Consider the following 19039-nt stretch of genomic DNA (forward strand, 5'->3'; position numbering starts at 1 on the left):
ATTGCAGCATACAATCAACACTCTTCCGCCATATTCACATATGCAGTGATTTTTAATGTAACATTTTAGGATAAGAGGACAGAACATGCTTAAACCAGCCTAATCAAATTCAGGGATGTTGGAGCCTACCCTGGAATCGCTGGCACAAAGATAAATGTAGGAATTAAACCCATGCAGACACTGTGAGACAATGCAGACTCCAAACAGGCAGACAATCGGTCTGAGCTGTGAGGCAGGGACACTCTGGCACCCCATCACGAGCGTTTACCTCAGGGTCCATCTCCTGCAGTTCATACTCCAGCTGCTCAATCTCTTCAGCACTGAGTCCCTTGAGAATTGCATCCTCATCGATGTTTCGGTAATCTTGCTTTTCTGTTTTTGACATGGTGTTGGCCTTCTGTCTTCAGATGAAATGCGTGAAAAGGGCACAGGGAGGGGCAAAGAAATGGAGGAGAAGGCTCCTGCAAAGAAAAAGTAAAATGTGTAATTTTGTGAAAGAATGTGAATATGAAAAATGTTGCTGCTTGTCAGACAACACATCAACTGTACTTTCAGGTAATAAAGCTAGTCTAAAAGATACCTGATATAAAAACTACACAGAAGGAAAAGAGCAGGAGGTTATAACTATTAGAACAGCATATACAACATACTACTACATGTATACTATATATGGGCATACACATTCAATATATACAGTATCTAACCTCAATAACATTATAGAAATATTCACACTTAGCAGATCTTTGAATACTTTGAGAATTCTAAGTGTGTGAAACTGAGAACCACTCCTCCAACACCAATCATACTGGCCAAAAGAACTGACAAATGAAGGTAGCAATTAGTAAAAACAAAGTAAGACAAATAGCACAAAAACACTTGATCAACGATGAAATTCTAAAGGGAGAGTCAGCATTAGCTGTCATGAAGAGAGTACCACAAAATATAAGTACTTTATTCCTTTCTTAAAAAAATACTTTGAAACATTCACCACTCAAATTGTGGAGCCCTTTTCAGACCAGGAAGTCTCAACCTTTTTGTCTTGGCATACCAACTCCAGGAATTTAAAATGTTCTGAAGTACAACCTTTTATTTCAGCCTTAATTCCATTTATTAAGTAAAATTAAAGGTAATATTTCTTCATCTATCCAAAAATATTGTATTTCGGGGTTTTTCACAAGGTATTACAGATAGATTATGCATGAGTACATCTTTTAATTTTTCTCATGTACAGTTAATGGTGTCTTTTTGATAAATTACTCTTTAATGAGTAATATAAACAATATTGTGCTTTGGCAGAGAATAAAAATTAGCCTTAAGACTACATACTTTAATTTACAAAAAAAGGTACAGTTCAGTGCCCGTATTTAACAGGCACCTCTGTGTAGGAAAATGGTCCCAACTGACTGGAGATTGTAAAGCATTTTATCAATTTTCAAAATTTAGGAAACTGCTCCAAGTATTTCACCAGAATTTAGGAGAGCTTGAAAGCTGTCCTAACTCATTAGGAGTTACCAGAAGATAAGTGTTCAGGCAAAACCTGTCACAAACATCCCAGGAAAGGTGGAATATTTTGGAAATGCTCAACAACAATGCACTCATAAAAGCATATTGATTTGACAGAGATGGAATAACATTTGTAATAAACCTTGTATGCCATGTGATCACTCAATCTTTGCAGAGAAGTCAAGTGTGATGAGCTGAAGTAAAAGTGATGGTGACATTATGTTTTTTTGGCCATATGAAAAATACAGTTTTGTAATAGTGACGATTTAAGTATGTTACAACCAACCATTTCTCAAGTTTTTTCACTAAACTTTGAATACCCTTACAACACATGAGGTCACACCCAAATATCTACAGTTTCCCCACCACTCCATAAAAGATCATTTTAAAGAAAGCTACATTCATGCAAATTCATGCTGGTTTTCCTGGAGATGTTGGTGTGATTGATGGAACCTATTTAAAGATCATTGCCTCAACAGTGGATGAGAACACATATTTCAATCGCAAGCACTATCACAGTATCAACACACTGGTGGTCAAGGATGCAAACTGTACTATAGTAGCCAGCATAATTCCATGAAGACAGGCTGGTGATTGACAGTACAATGTCACACAGCTATATTGAGCTCCACATTCTATTAACCCCTGGAACATTTGTGTTACATTTCATGACCCCATGAAGGTTCAAAAGGCAGGTGGAGACTCCTATGGTATTGGATAAATAGAGCTTCATAGAAGATATGGGGGACTCACTGACAGAAACATAGCATGTGACTCTGGAAGGTAACTGGGACACTAGAGGGGTGAACACAACTTCAGAAAAGTGCTGGAACAGCTGCGGTTAGTTTCAGCAACTGTTACCTTATGAGGTATTTCCCGTGACCATATACGCGGGAAGGTGATTATTCAGAAAGTACAACTGTGGATCATTCATTGTTAAATACTGTAAATGTGCCTATTATTACCTCTCATTCGCCGTGTGTGTCTCAGTCATTCCATCTCCATGCCCGTTATGGTATTATTCTTGATGGTGTTGCAAAGTGCCAATAATTACAAGCAGCTTAGCACAATATCAAACCGTATTATGATTTCTTCTTCTTTTTTTTCCTGTGGTGAAGCCTGAGTATTAGTATCAGAAAATTAAAAAATGTCTTAATGAGCGGCAATTTACAGCAAGTGGTGCTGTAAAATTGTGATATCATTTATTCTCAAAAATGGCCTACTACTCCTTAATGGGAGTAGAGGTAGGACACTTTGTTACTACTTCTGATGTCCTACTCTGAGGAAGGGTACATTTTTATCCAAGTCAGAGCTTTAGTGCAATTCCTAGCTGTAATTCTGAGACGTTTGATAAAAACTGGCAAAGAGATTGAATTTTATGTGGATTACAGGGGACTTACCCTCTGAGTAACAACAAATGGGGAGCTTTTTATTAGTTTTGGGGGATTCCAGCATGAGGTTTACAAACAATGATATTATCGTTAACTACCTGATTCATCTTAACATGTGCATGTACTAAATTTACTCACTTACAGTTTGTGTCTATTAATTGAAAAATAAGAACTGCTTTAAACCAATTCTACAAAAGTTAACATTATAATGTTATTGACAGGTGGCATGCTGTCACAGTGGTAGCACTACTGCCTTGCAGTATGGAGACCAGGCTTCTTGTCTCAGATGCTCCCTGCATGGAGTTTACTTGTTCTTCCTGTGTCTATGTGGGTTTCTTCTGGGTGCTCTGGTTTCCTCCCACAGTCTAATAGGTTAACCTTCCAATCCTAAATTGGCCCTGTGTGTGTGTGTGTGTGTGTTTTAGTGTGCATGTGGAAATTTTGAAACACTAATTAGATCAATTTTACTTTGGAATCATATGTACTCAGATATCCATGAGGATTGTGCTCCATTCAAGGCTTAATTCCTGTCTTTCGCTCAGGTGCAGCTGGGATGAGCACCATCTACCAGAGACCTTGAACTGGATATGCCAGTCAGAAATTAATGAACAACTGTAACCATGTCCATAACAAGTGAAAGAGAACTGCAAAGCTTCCCTTACTCCCTTATCACAGCTGTGAATCATCTTGACACTCGCTCAGCTCAGTCAGCAGACAGTTGTTTGGTCTCAACATTGTGCACTAAAAAGCATACATGAATTGTGTATTTCCATAATGGCATGAAAGAGGCAAGGCCTTTTTTCTTTGAACGTTCAACTGATTAATTAAGTGAAACCATGCAGGATTTGTAAGGAATGGTGTCCTACAGCCACATGCCGAAATTCCAACCCTGAAAGACTTCTTGAAGCGCAACTGTCATTGAGAGAGCTTATTTTTCTTTCTCTGGCACGGTGTGTCTATTTCTCTTTGCCCTTTCTCATGCATGGCACTTTCAACTTTTTTTTTGCACACTATCACCTAAGTAGTTCATTGTTTTGGCAAATACAGTAAAATAAAATGCTATTCAAAGTTAACAAGAACACAATAGAAAGCAACACAAGATAAAACATTACAATGTAAATTATTACTCATTTATTCCTTTATAATCCTGTTTGACAGCAGGAGTTGCCACCTAGCTAACCATCCATTTTCAATTAGCCACTGTCTACCTATCTGATTATCTGTTTTGCCATTTATTTTCTGCAATCTGTCATGTCTTCATGAAACGCCTCGCATATTTAGAGTTTTAAAGGAAACTGCTTCATTATACAATGTCATTTGTTGTGACAGAAGTAACATATTATATTGAGGTAGTGTTAGCTTTCTATTGTATTTAAGGACTGATCTAATTAATTTGTACACCTGAGTGCATGTCAACCCACTGCCAACTGTTTTTCCATGTATGGGATTAGATAGATAGACAGACAGACAAATAGACAGAATGAACATACTTTATTTGTTCCCGGGGGGAATTTTGGCATTTACAGAAGCTCTTAAAAAAATAATTCCATAAATACATAAATAAATAAATAAATAAATAAATATTCAGTATATCTGACTTGGCAGTCCCAGTTACAGTAGGGTATCATACAGGCATACTGCTTTTGGTATGCAGGAGCCCCCAAAGTGTTTCCTGACACACTTCTTTCTGAATAATTTGTGGCTGAAAGTCCTCAGTGTTAGTGTGTCATAGAGAGGATGTGCAGCATTTTTCATAATGGCAGTCAGTTTTGTTTTAATTCTCTCCTTTGCTATGACCTCCAGGTGGCCCAGAGTGAATTCCATAACTGAACATACCCTTTTGATTAGTTTGTTGATTAAGTGGGCCTCTTTTAAAGTGATGCTACTAACCCAGAACAACACAACCATCACAGAGTTGTAGGAGATGTGAAGGATGTCACATCCCATATTAAAAGCACACTGTCTCCTAAGAAAAAAGAGCCTGCTCTGCCTATTGTTATATAGTTCCTCTGTGTTATGAGGCCAGACCAATCTGTCAGTAATTCAGAACTACAAGTATTTGTAATAGCAATAAGTTAACCAGGAGAAAACAGATTTAGCTGTTCCCAAGTGTCTTGGGCCATCTCTATAGTGTTTTCTTAGTAGGCCTTGCGCTTTACACCTCTAGTGAGAAAATCTAAGAGACACAAAAAACCTCAACTGGAATTTCTCAATCCACAGCAACAGTAGCTTTAATCTGAGGTCCTGCCAAATGCCTCACCCTGTCAGTGGAGAGTAAACCTGATTTGTGCTGCTTGCCTTGTCCTTGCATGAAAGGGTTTACAGCGGATTCAGAAAGTATTCAGAACCTTTCACTTTATCACATTTTGCTATGTTGTAGCCTTATGCTATAATGTTGTGATGGTGTCATGTATTGTAATACAAAGTGCTTAATTATATTTTCTTTGTTATGCATATCGATGTAACACCAAAACAAATTCCTAGCAACCTTGATGTCTGGCAATAAATAAATAAACATTCAAGTTTAAAAGATTTATGTTAATTTTTTTCCTTTATATCAACAACACTCAATACCATCAGAATGACAAAGGATTTTAGAAATGTTAGCAAATTTATTCAGAATAAAAAACTGAAATACCACATTGAGACAAGTATTCATACCCTTTACTCATTACCTAGTTAAAGCTGCAATTTCAGCCTGGAGTCTTCTTGGGAATGATGCAACAAGCTTCTCACACTTAGATTTGGGTATTTTCCATCATTCTGCTGGTCCTCTCAAGCTCTGTCAGGTTGGATGGAGACCACTGGTGTACAGCAATGTTCAGGTCACTCCAGAGATATTTGATTGGGTTCAAGTCGAGACTTTGACTGGGCAATTCAGGGACTTTTCCAGAGTTGTCCCTAAGCTACGCCTGGGTTGTCTTTGATTTGTGGTTAGAGTCATTGTCTTGTGGAAATCTGAACCTACATCCCAGCACAACGTCTGGAGTACTCTGGAATATGTTTTCATAATTACGTAATTACTTTACTCCATTCAGCTTTCCCTCAATCTTGACTAGCCTCTCAGTCCATGCTGCTGATAAACAACCCAACAGCACGAAGATGCCACCACCATGCTTCGCCATTGGAATAGTATTGCACAGGTGCTGAACAGTGCCTGGTTTTCTCCAGATATGATACTAATCTTGATTTTATCAGACAAGAGAAAATTGTTCCTCAGAGTCCAAGAGTCCTTTAATTGCATTTTAGCAAACTCCAAGATGAATTCCATGTGTCTTTTACTGAGGAGAGGCTTAATTTTGTCTGATATATCTGTCATAAAGCACAGATCGGTGAAGTATTGCAGTAATGGGTGTCCTCCTGTGAGTTTTCACATTTCCACAAAGGTTCTCCAGAGCTCAGCCAATGCGATCACTGGGTTCTTGGTCATCTCTCTTACCATGACCCATCTCCCACACTTGCTTAGTTTGCCTGGTTGGCCAGATTTGGGAAGAGTCATTGTTGCTCCAAAATTCTTCCATTTGAGAAATATGAAGGCAACTGTGCTCTTGGGAACCGTCAATACTTCAGGGATTTATTAAGCCTTCTCCAGATCTGTGCCTCAATATAATCCTGTCTCTAAGCTCTGTGGGTTCCTTTGACATCTTTGCTTGGTTTTGCTTTGATACACAATGTCAACTGTGGGATCTTCTATAAAGAGGTGTTTGTCTTTCCTAATTATGTCAAATAAATTGAATTGACCATAGGGAACTCCAAATAAGGTGCAGAAACATCTGAATAATGATCAATAAAATGGGAGGTTCCTGTTCCAGATTTCAAGTGTCATAGCAAAGGGTCTAAATACTAGGATTAATGTGATATTTCACTTTATTTTTGTGATAAATTTGCAAAAATTCTAAAATCCTGTTTCATCTTTGTCATTCTGGGGTATTGAGTATTGTCAGATGAGAGAATAAATAAATATAAATGATTTTAGCACAAGGTTGCAGAGGTCTGAATGCTTTCCAAATCCACTGTACAGTTCCTGCCTTGCAGCCTGTACTGACAGAACAGGCTTTGGCCCCTTGTGACCCTGCTTTTAATTAAATAAGTTTGAAAATGTTTCTTAGTGAAGTTTGACACATCGTTCTGAGCAGGCTTTCTTTTCAAGAACGTCTGCTCCTTTGCTTTGTTAGAATGTGTTTCCTTTTGATTAAAGCTTACTGATGGCTAACTTTCAATTATACTGTGTTGCTTTTTGGATGAATTGAAATCAATTCTGTCTATGATGTACTGTAATGGATTTTTTAAAACTCAGGGTCCAACATTTATCAAGCTGTCTGGTTGACAAATACTACCATTAATATTTTCATTATGAAGGCTGTAGAATTTTTTGCTGAACAAACCAAACCAGATTTTCAGGCGAACATTTTCTTTAATATGTGGAGAACAAGCATCTTTTTAGTTCTGTAATTTCTAAAATCAGCGGTTCATACTGAACTCATGTTTTCCCATCCTTTAAATTCTTGAACAATCATTTCTGGTAAAGTCATCCACCCTCATCTATGACACATTTATGAGTCTAACAGAAATTCTGTGTAAATAAATATAACATCTCATTTTTCAAATATCGGTGGCATGATGTTGTAGTGGTTAGTGATGATGCCTCACACTAGCTTGTTGACCATGTGGAGTGTATACCTATTTTCTTTGATTGCATGGGCTTTTTCTCTTACTTCCCCAAAGATGTGCCTGTTAGGTGTGGTTAACTGGTGATTCCAAATTGGATCCCTGGGAGTAAGTGTGAGTGTGTGTGAGTAATCCTGAGATGGATTCACACGCCTTTCAAGGCTGATTCCTGCGTTACACCAAGTGATGTGCTGGATTGGCTTCACCTCTCATGACCCTGAATTGCCTTAAGAGGAATGGATACATTTTGTTATTTATCAAAAGCAGTGGTACAGAGATGTAGTGACTAGTGAGACCATTTTATTAGATTAGATAAACTTGTTTTAATCCCAAGAGGAAAATCATATGCATACAGCAGCAGAAACATAAAAAAACAAGGATATAGATACACAGGATAGATAATCAGCCAAACAATCAATCAATTGATATATAAATAAAAATAAATAAGAAAATGTATATGGAAGAGAATTTTCAAAATGAACTTAAATGTAAATCAGGAGGAGGAATTGAATTGCCTGATAGCATTGAGCAGAAAAGAACCCCCAGAGGCACTTCTTAGCACACAGTGGTGGAATGAGCCTATGGCTAAAAGTGCTCCAAGACAGCACCTCCAAGAGGTGATGGAGAGGATTTTTTGTGATGGACTCCAATTATGCTAACATTCCCATTTCCACAACAGCTTCCAGTGTGTCCAGGGTTCGTCCTGTGATGTAGCAGGTATTCCAGATAAGTTTGTTCAGGCATTGTGTTGCTTTTGAGTTCAAGTTGCTTCCACAGGAGACTGCAGGAAAGAACACCACACTGGCTACTCTGGACTAGTAAGACCCGAGTCTTCTTAGAAACTACAGCCTGCTCTGGCTCTTCTTGTACAATGCCACTGTGTTATCAGTCCAGTCCAGTTTATTGTTTATGTTAAGCCCCAGGCTCTGCACCACTTCCACGTCCTCCCCATGAATGGTGTCTGGTCTCAGAGAATACTTAAACATTTACCATGAGTGTAAGGAGTCCCTGTGATAGACTGGTGTACCATCCAGGATTTGAACCTGCTTCCCCCCATATCTCTAAAATGGATAAAGTGGATCTGTGACATGGTCACTCTACTTTATAAACGTGACAATATTACTGCTACTATTACAACTTCTCTATTTATTTCTGTATTTTTATAAGTATATATTAGTTGAAATAGGAGGTATCACCCAAAGCAAAAATGAAAGAGTTTTCATAAATATTATAAAAGAAGAACTTTAACATAGTGAAACTGAGGAACTAAGGAGCACCCAAGGAATAGAAAGGTAAAAATAAAAGATGTTACTCTTTCTCTCCTTCACATAGAAACAATTGTCTAAACCTTTTGCAAACTGACTTCAACAAGACCTAAGAGTTCTTAGATGTTATCTGAGGGTCTGAAAAGCTTTTGAGTAATAAGTGCACAACAGGCATTGTCTGTCTGTGCATTACTCTCTTATTCTTTTTTTTATTTTGCAGATAAGAGATCCAGCACATCATTTCAGAAGTCCAAAGGACTGACAATAAGAGCAAGAAAAAATAATGAAAATCTAACGAAAGAAGAACAACATTGTTTTTAAAATATGACAGAATAAAGTACCTTCTCCAGTTATAGTGGGCCATTCAGACAACCCAAATGAACTGCTGCAGCACAGCCATCACCAGATGCTCACCAAATGTGGTTTTGCAAATTAAAACAAAGAAAAATGCTTAATTTAATTTTTCTGCCTCATCACTTTGGACATTTGTATTTTACGACTACTACTACTAATAATAATAATAATAATGATAATCTATACTAATAAATGGCAAAGCCCTCACTGACTGACTGACTGACTGACTGACTGACTCATCAATAATTCTCCAACTTCCCGTGTAGGTAGAAGGCTGAAATTTGGCAGGCTCATTCCTTACAGCTTACTTACAAAAGTTAAGCAGGTTTCATTTCGAAATTCTACACGTAACGGTCATAACTGAATCCTACTTACTTACATATATACGGCCATAGCCTGCAGCTCAGTCGCCATGTGAGGCGGAGTTGCGTCACCCATCACCACACCTCCCACGTAGTTGGCTGCCTGCCTATATTGCGTCCCCCATACCCAGGCCTCCCACATAATTGAGTGCCTGCCCATATAAGGCCGTCCGTCACCAGCAATCCAATAGACACGCTGCCACTTTGAGGCATTTGTCATGCCTAAGACGAATACGATTTTCGTGAGATACAAGTTTAGTGAGAAGACGCAAGGTATAAACGAGACTTTTGATCACTTTGTAACAAAGTTAAAATTGCTGGTGAAAGACTGAGCTTATGCAAACGAAGATGAGATGGTCAGGGATAGAATAGTGTTTGGCACAAACTCAGCGAAAGTGCGAGAGAAACTTTTAAGTGCCCGGTCTGAGCTAACATTAAATAAAGCTGTGGACATCGCAAGATCGCACAAGATAGCACAACCACAGCTGAGAACATTCGATGCATATACTCCGAGCGGCTCACGTGAACTGACTGTAAATGCAGTACACACACAAAAAGCAAGAGCTCCAAAGAGCGTTAAGCAAAAAACGCATCACACAATTGAGTAGGCAGCAAAAGAATACGAAGCATGTGACGCATACAAGCACATTCATAAGTGCAGGTACTGCAGAAACAAAGCACACGGTGGAAAAAGTTAATGTCCAGCAAAAGGAAGACAGTGTAAAAATGTGGTAAATTCAACCACTTTGCTAAAGTTTGCAGGACTGGGAAAGGTAAACCTGTGCAAGCAGTGTGTGATGTCTCAGAGAAAGAGGAAGACGAGCTGTTTATTGATGCAGTAAAAAAAGGAACAACCCTCTGAATCTGAACATGCCTTTTAGACATATCAATAGGAAAGCAAGGTGTAAAGCTTAAGTTTAAATTAAGTTCATAGACACGCTGCCGCTAAATATTCGCAGGCAAATCCACAACTTAATACCAGGAATGCCTGTTAAACATTTTAGATTCACGAGTACCGATTTGGGTAGTGAACACTTCGATGAATAAAACCTGTTGTCTTTACAACAGTTGACAAACACGGAATGCAACTAGAACACAACACATCCTCCAAATACGAACCTGATTGAAAGAAATAATGATAATCAAATCCTTGATGACAGCAACACTCATAACAGTCACAAAACAATTACATTGACAATCATGTTACGTTATTTTTAAAATGTTTTCTTTTCTTTTTCATAACTTCTTTAACACACTACTTCTCCGCTGCGAAGCGTGGGTATTTTGCTAGTAATAATAATAATAATAATAATAATAATAATGCATTTTATTGGATTGCTCTATTAAAGACTCTGCAACGGACATTATAAGTAAAACCATAAAATACAGTATAGAACAGGTTAGCAATCAATATGATAAAATAAAGTGTTGTCACACACGTGCGCATGGGAGGCAGCAAAAGGGCTTGAGTAAGGGCAGTTCCGAGTCATACCAGGATGTGGCAGAGTGCACTGACTCTTTTTATCCCTTTCCTGCAGACCAGTCACGGGAGATTCCACCTGGCCCTCTTGAAGTCACTTCCGCGTCTGAGCCTATGGAAGAAGACCTTGCCGGCTCTGGCCCCTGTGATGTCATGTCCAGGCTCAAGCCTATGGTTGAAGACCCTTATGAGCCGGACCCTTTTGACTTCACTTCCTTTATTCCCCTTTATAAGCCTCCACCTTTTCCCTATTCCCTCAGTTCTGTTTTGGACTCGGTTTTGTGCACATCAGTGTGGTGTAACATATTCACGACTTTGCAGCCAGGATACCAATTATACAGGTGGCTGCCCCAAACCTTGCTATGGCTCTGTGTGAAGTTTCTGACAGTGTATATGTTGTAAACATGTTTTCAAATGTAAGATAATAAAAAAGATACAAGTTGTTCCAGTTAGTCATCCTCTTAAAATATATTTCATTAGACTCGACACTGGCTTTTGAAATTAAAATATATTAGATATTTGGTTGTGAATGTCTTTTTAATCATTTTCACTTAATGAACTTAATGTCTGGAATGTAATAGAAAAATAAGTCAGATTTTAAGATAATTTTGACAAGGAAAAATAGAACTGAAAGGTAGAAATTTTTTCCTACCACCTGACATTTACCAGCCAGAGAGTTGTTTTTTGGGATTTGTTCTTATTCATGGCCATATATATGCTTTCAAATTTTTTAAGGGTGGCAAAGTTGCTTCCTACCAGTCAGTGCTGCTACGAAAATTTTGCATTCAGTTACTGGCCATTTAACTATGACTGATTGGTCTTCATGTTCTCTGGCATGTTCTCCTCATGTCTTTCCTCCCAACTTTCAAAGATGCATTTGTTAAATTCATTAGTGTTTCTAATTTGGGCTGATAGGTATGTGTATCAGTGTGTGCTTATATGTGCCCTGCAAAGGAACAACATGTGATTCACAATTGGTTCTTACTTTGTTCCTAAAGCTGCCAAGGTCTCTATGGGCCTTTTAACGAACAATGATGGATTCGTATTAATTACAGTGTCACAACAGTAAGTGAAAAAATCCATGGACTAATGTCAAGATTCTTGAAGCTCTCTGAAGTTGAAGTATGGTGATTTTGAGCACAGATCAGACTTGATTCTGAGGATAAATCAAGAATATCTCATGGCAGTTATGAGTTGGTGAGATAATAAACTTAAAAACTGCCTCAATGCCAGCTCTGCAACCTGGCTGACCAAGCAAATGTGCATGTTTAGCTTCAATTAAGAAAAGTGTTATTTTCTCACCCTTGAGCAAGTGATTTATTGATAATGTAGCTCTCATTCTTACATGCCCTACAATAAATGAAAGGCAATATCTGCAAATTTTATGTGTGTAACAAAGAAGCTGCAACACACTGATTCAAGCACCAGTTAGATTAGGAAATATTGTACACATTAAGTATCCAACAAACTATACACAAAAATGCATGCTGATGTACAATTGAGAGCATTGATGACATAACAAATTTAATAAGAGCAAACTATTCTGTATAAATAGCTTAGAATTAAAAAAAAAATTATGGTATAATATTGTGCTAAGCTACATGCTATTGTTGGCACTTTGCAACAGCATCAAAAATAATACTGTAGCAAACACTGAAATGGAAACACTGAGACACACGCACTGAATGAGAGTAATGCCTGATAATAGGCACATTTATTCAACAATGGAATAATCCGTAGATGTAATTTCAGAAGAAAAAATAAAAAAGCTCCCCTAAATATAATTTGTATGAGCAGACTGTTACTCACAAATTATTTATGACTAGCAAAATACCCGCGCTTCGCAGCGGAGAAGTAGTGTGTTAAAGAAGTTATGAAAAAGAAAAGGAAACATTTTAAAAATAACGTAACATGATTGACAATGTAATTGTTTTGTGACTGTTATGAGTGTTGCTGTCATCAAGGATTTGATTATTATTATTTCTTTCAATCAGGTTCGTATTTGGAGGATGTGTTGTGTTCAAGTTACATTCCGTGTTTGTCTAGTCTATCCCTGACCATCTCATCTTCATTGTCAACCACTGTAAAGATAACAGGTTTTATTCATCGAAGTGATCACTACCCAAATCGGTACTCGTGAATCTAAGATATTTAACAGGCATTCCCGGTATTAAGTTGTGGATTTGCCTGTGAATATTTAGCTACAGCGTGTCTATGAATGTAATTTAAACTTAAGCTTTACACCTTGCTTTCCTATTGATATGTCTACAAAGGCTTATTCAGCGTCAGAGGGTTGTTCCTTTCCTACTGAATCAATAAGCAGCTCATCTTCCTCTTTATCTGAGACATCACACACTGCATGCACAGGTTTACCTTTCCCAGTCCTGCAAAGGCAATTCACGTGAGCCGCTCGGAGTACATGCATTGAAGGTTCTCAGCTGTGCTTGTGCTATCTCGTGCGATCTTGCGATGTCCACTGCTTTATTTAATGTTAGCTCAGACCCAGCACTTAAAAGTTTCCCTAGCACTTTTGCTGAGTTTGTGCCAAACACTATTCTATCCCTGACCATCTCATCTTCATTTGCATAAGCACAGTCCTTCACCAGCAATTTTAACTCCATTACAAAGTGATCAAAAGTCTCGTTTATACCCTGCCTCCTCTCATTAAATTTGTATCTCACAAATATCATATTCGTCTTAGGCATGACAAACGCCAGCGGCAGAGTGTCTATGAACTTAATTTAAAGTTAAGCTTTACACCTTGCTTTCCTATTTGTTTGCATAAGCACAGTCTTTCACCAGCAATTTTAAGTCCGTTACAGCAATTTTAACTCCGTTACAAAGTGATTAAAAGTCTCGTTTATACCCTGCATCTTCTTATTAAACTTGTATCTCTCGAATATCGTATTAGTCGTAGTGTCTATGAACTTATTTAATTTAAACTTAAGGTTTACACCATGCTTTGTTTCCGCAGTAGCTGCACTTATGAATATGCTTGTATGCGTCACTCACTTCATATTCTTTTGCTGGCTTCTCAATTGTGTAATGCGTTTTTTGTTCAGCGCTTGTTATCTGTGTACTGAGTTTACAGTCAGTTCATGTGAGCCGCTCGGAGTACATGCATCGAAAGTTCTCAGCTGTGCTTGTGCTATCTCGTGTGATCTTGCGATGTCCACAGCTTTATTTAATGTTAGCTAAGTATCCCTGACCATCTCATCTTCATTTGCATAAGCACAGTACTTCACCAGTGAATATTTAGCGGCAGCGTGTCTATTGGATTGCTGCTGACGGACGGCCTTATATGGGCAGGCACTCAATTACGTGGGAGGTGTGACGATGAGGGACACAACTCCGCCTCACACAGCGACCGAGCTGCAGGCTATGGCTGTATATATGTACGTAAGTAGGTTCCAGTTATGACCGTTACGTGTAGAATTTCGAAATGAAACCTGCCTAACTTTTGTAAGTAAGCTGTTAGGAATGAGCCTGCCAAATTTCAACCTTCTACCTACACGGGAAGTTGGAGAATGAGTGATGAGTCGGTGAGTCAGTCAGTGAGGGCTTTGCCTTTTATTAGTATAGATCAGATTTTCTGTTCTATGAAAAAGCTATCACCAGTAGAGGACTCTACGGCCTTTGTCCTGGCATTAACTTTCTGACTGTGGATTATAATGTCATTGGAGCAGTGAAGCTTATTCTGACAATATTAGGCATAAAGCAGGGACCATCACTAGACAGTACAACAGGACAGCACACACTCATCCTCACTGGGCCCATTTATAGTCACTAAGCCACTGAAGTGGCACATCTTTTGGATGTAAGTGGGAAATCGAGAATCTGAAGAGAATCCATGAAGATAGGGGGTGGAAAATTAAAACTCCACAGAGGAAGGGTAGGCTGGGAAGTCAAACCAGTATTCGTGCAGTGGTGAGGCCACAGAATTAATCATGATACTCAATACACTCAGTCTCAATATGTGTTTATTGTCAGAAATGTACAGGATGATAACATTTATGACCTAAATTAAAACCTATGTGATGTTGAAAAAACTGCACTTACTCTACAGTTTTGACCGTGATTCACTACTGAATACTGTAACCCAACTTGAAAACTGTGCTTGCTGCTCATCCATAAAGGTGTAATGATTATACAACAAAAACATGAATGCTCTTGAATCAAAGCTCAGCCCTTAACCATTTTATATGAAGACTTCATCCACCATACAGCTTAAAAGAATTTAACATAATATGTAAGGAAGACTGGGTGACTCAGCCACGGGGGATGCATAAAACAGTGTATTTCTTCATGCCATTCCTAAGCCCAGATAAATGGGGAAGGTTAGGTCAGGAAGGACATCCAGTGTAAAATGTTGCCAGAACAACATGCAGATAACGACACAGATTTCCAAACCGGATCGGTCAAGGCCCGGGTTAACAATGGCCGCCACCAGTACTGTTAGCCAACAGGGTATTGGCAGAAATTGGGCTACTGTTGGCCAAAGAAGGAGAAGAAGAGGGTGACGGCATGTCAAGAGGCGGGAGAAGAGGAGGAAAGTAAAGACAGTGGAAGTAAGGGTAGGAACTTTGGATATTGGCAGTATAATTGGTAAAGGGAAAGAGCTAGCTGATGTGATGGAAAGAGGGAAGTTTGATATATTGTGCATGCAAGAGACTAAATGGAAGGGGAGTAAGGCCAGGTGCATCAGATTCGGGTTCCAATTGTTCTATCATAGTGTGGATAGGAGGAAATATGGCATAGGGGTGAACCTGAAGGAACAGTATGTCAAGAGTGTTTTGGAGGTCAAGACTGTCAGACAGGGTGATGATTATGAAGCTGGAAGGTGTGATGATGAATGTTGTTAGTGCATATGCCCCGCAAGTTGCTATGTGTGCGATGGATAAGAAAGAAGATTTCTGGAGTGAACTGGATGAAGTGGTGGACAGTGTGCCAAGGGAAAGAGAGTGGTAATTGGAGCAGATTTCAATGGACATGTTGGTGAAAGGAACAGAGGAGATGAGGAGGTGATGGGTATGTATGTTGCCAAGGAGAGAAATGCAGAAGATCAGATGATAGTGGATTTTGTGAAAAATGATGGGCATGGCTGTGGTGAATACGTATTTCAAGAAGAGGAAGGAACATATGGTGATGTACAAGACTGGAGGAAGAACCACACAGGTAGATTATATCCTATGCAGGAGGGTCAGTCTAAAGGACATTGGAAAAGGCAAAGTGGTGGCAGTGGAAAGCGTAGTTAGGCAGTATAGGATGGTGGTCTGTAGGATGCCATTGGAGATCAAGAAGAGGAGGAGAGTGAGGGCAGAGCCAAGGATAAAATGGTGGAAGTTGAAAAAGGAAGACTGCAAGGTTGAGTTCAGGGTGGAGGTAAGACAGGAACTTGGTGGCAATGAAGAGTTACCAGACAGCTGGGCAACAACAGCAAAAGTAGTAAGGGTGACAGCAAAAAGGGTGTTTGGCTTGAAATCTGGACAGAGTAAGGAGGAAAAGGAAACCTGGTGGTGAAATGGGAAAGTACAGGAGCATATCCAGAGGAAGAGGTTGATGAAGAATAAGTGGTATAGTCAGAGAGATGCAGAAAATAGACAGAAGTACAAGGAAATAAGGCATAAGGTGAAGACAGAGGTAGTGAGGGTTAAAGGAAAGGTGTTTGATAAGCTGTATGAGAGGTTGAACACTAAGGAGGGAGAACCTGTACTGACTGGCTAGACAAAGGGACCATGCTGGGAAAGATGTGCAGCAGGTTAGGGTGATAAAGAATAAAGATGGAAACATACTCGTAAGTGAGGAGAGTGTGTTGAGCAGATGGAAAGAGTACTTTGAGAGGCTAATGAATGAAGAGAAAGAGAGAGAGAAGAGGTTGGATGATGTGGGGATAGTGAATAAGGAAGTACAATGGATTAGCAAGGAGGAAGTGAAGAGGATTAAGAATGGAGCGACCGTTAGTCCAAATGACATACCTGTGGAACCATGGAGGTGTTTAAGGTTAGAGATGACAGTGGGGGTTTTAACCAGTTTGTTTAATGCATCTTGAAAAGTGAGAGGATGCCCGAGCAGTGGAGAAGACGTGTAGAGGTACTGATTTTTTAGAATAAGGGAGATGTACAGAACAGTAGTAGCTACAGAGGGAAAAAGTGATGAGCCACAACATGAAATTATGGGAAAGGGTAGTGGAAGCTTAGTTAAGAAGGTAGGTGATGATTAGCGAGAAGCTATATGGTTTCATGCCAGGAAAGAGCACCACAAATGCTATGCTTGCACTTAGAATGTTGATGGAGAAATACAGAGAAGTCCTGAAGGAGATGCACTGTGTCTTTGTGGACCTGGAGAAAGCACAACTCCTCCCTAGGCACCCTGTCACATGCTATGAGGTAGCTGTAAGTTGCAGAGAAATATATAAGAGTTGTACGGAATTTGTACAAAGGAAGTGTGGCAATGGTGAGGTCTGCGGTAGGAGTGACAGATGCATTTAAGGTAAAGGTGGAATTACATCAGGGATGGGTTCTGAGTTCTTTCTTATTTGCAATGGTGATGGACAGGTTGACAGACAAGATTAGACAGGAGTCCCCGTGGACTATGATATTTACTGATGACATTGTGATCTGTAGCGAGAGTAGGAAGTAGGTCGAGGAGACCCTGGAGAGGTGGAGATATGCTCTAGAAAGGAGAGGAATGAAGGTCAGTAGTAACAATATAGAATACATGTGTGTAAATGAGAGAGAGTTCAGAGGAGTGGTGAGGATGCAGGGAGTAGAGTTTGGGAAGGTGGATGAGTTTAAATACTTGGGATCAATAATACAGAGTAACAGGAGTGTAGAAGAGAGGTGAAGAAGAGAGTGCAGACAGGGTGGAGTGGGTGAAGAAGAGTGTCAGGAGGGATTTGTGACAGACGGGTATCAGCAACTGTGAAATGGAAGGTCTACAGGACAATAGTGAGCCCAGCTATATTTTATGGATTGGAGATGGTGGCACTGACCAAAAAACAGGAGACAGAGCTGGAGGTGGCAGAATTAAATATGTTAAAATTTGTATTGGGTATGACAATGATGAACAGAATTAGAAATTAGTACATTAAAGGGTCAGCTCAGGTTGGATGGTTTGAGGACAAAGTCAGAGAAGCAAGATTGTGTTGGTTTGGACATGTGCAGAGGAGAGATGCTGGATATATTGGGAAAAGGATGGAGCTGCCAGGTAAGAAGAAAAGAGGAAGGCTTAAGATAAAGTTTATGGATGTGGTGAGAGAAGACATGCAGGTTGTGGGTGTAACAGAGCAAGCTGCAGAGGACAGGAGGATATGGAAGTAGATGATTCGCTGTAGCAACTCCTAATGGGAGCAGCCAAAAGTAGAAGAAGAAGAAGAAGGCAAGGAAGACTGGATGACATTCAACGGGTTTAGATGTGTTAAGATCATATAAGCAAGAAGACTGCAAAGCTGTCACTGTGACCAATGGTTAATCTACATAATAATAGATGAGCTGGTACTTCTCTTTTCTGACTGTTTTCTTCAGTTCCACTACGTTACACTAGCTTTCCCCTGTGAAGTATTGATCAATTGCCTCAAAGCACCAAGAAATGAACGAGTTTTCCCTGTGATGTAACAACCACTGCAAAACACCAATATATGAACGATGAATGTACAGGGTGTACCCCATGAGGTATTGATTGATCGCCACTAAGCAGTGTCATATAAACAATAAGTGCATGCCCCATGGGGTTTTGGAACCATTTAGGTCATTTTGCATCCTAAGCCAAGCTTATCAGTATGTCAACCCACTGTTCAGTAGCTAACCCGTGCAACTAGGTTGTTCCCCCTTAATTTGCCACTTTCAAACTGCTACTCGGGAGGGGGAGTGAGCAACATAACAGCTAAGCAGCAGTTCAAAAGTGCTGCATGGCACCCTGAAAAAAGGCCACCGAGACTCGAATACTGATTTGTGCTACTCGGTCATCCCTCCTACACAAAGACACGTGCAAATTACATGGGGCCAGTTTGTAATCTGC

At 39.4% G+C, this 19039-nt stretch overlaps 1 protein-coding gene across 1 annotated transcript in view; it reads right to left on the bottom strand.

The window, feature by feature from the left end:
- Positions 1-19039, bottom strand: part of tmod4 (tropomodulin 4 (muscle)) — a 106141-nt gene that overhangs the window by 61090 nt on the left and 26012 nt on the right. The window contains exon 2 of the mRNA XM_039750733.1: positions 269-461. Within this exon, the coding sequence (XP_039606667.1) occupies positions 269-385 (117 nt within the window). The 5' untranslated portion in view covers positions 386-461. The remainder of the gene's footprint in view (positions 1-268; positions 462-19039) is intronic.

Source organism: Polypterus senegalus, chromosome 1, assembly GCF_016835505.1.
Source record: "Polypterus senegalus isolate Bchr_013 chromosome 1, ASM1683550v1, whole genome shotgun sequence".
NCBI classification, from domain to species: Eukaryota; Metazoa; Chordata; class Cladistia; order Polypteriformes; family Polypteridae; genus Polypterus; species Polypterus senegalus.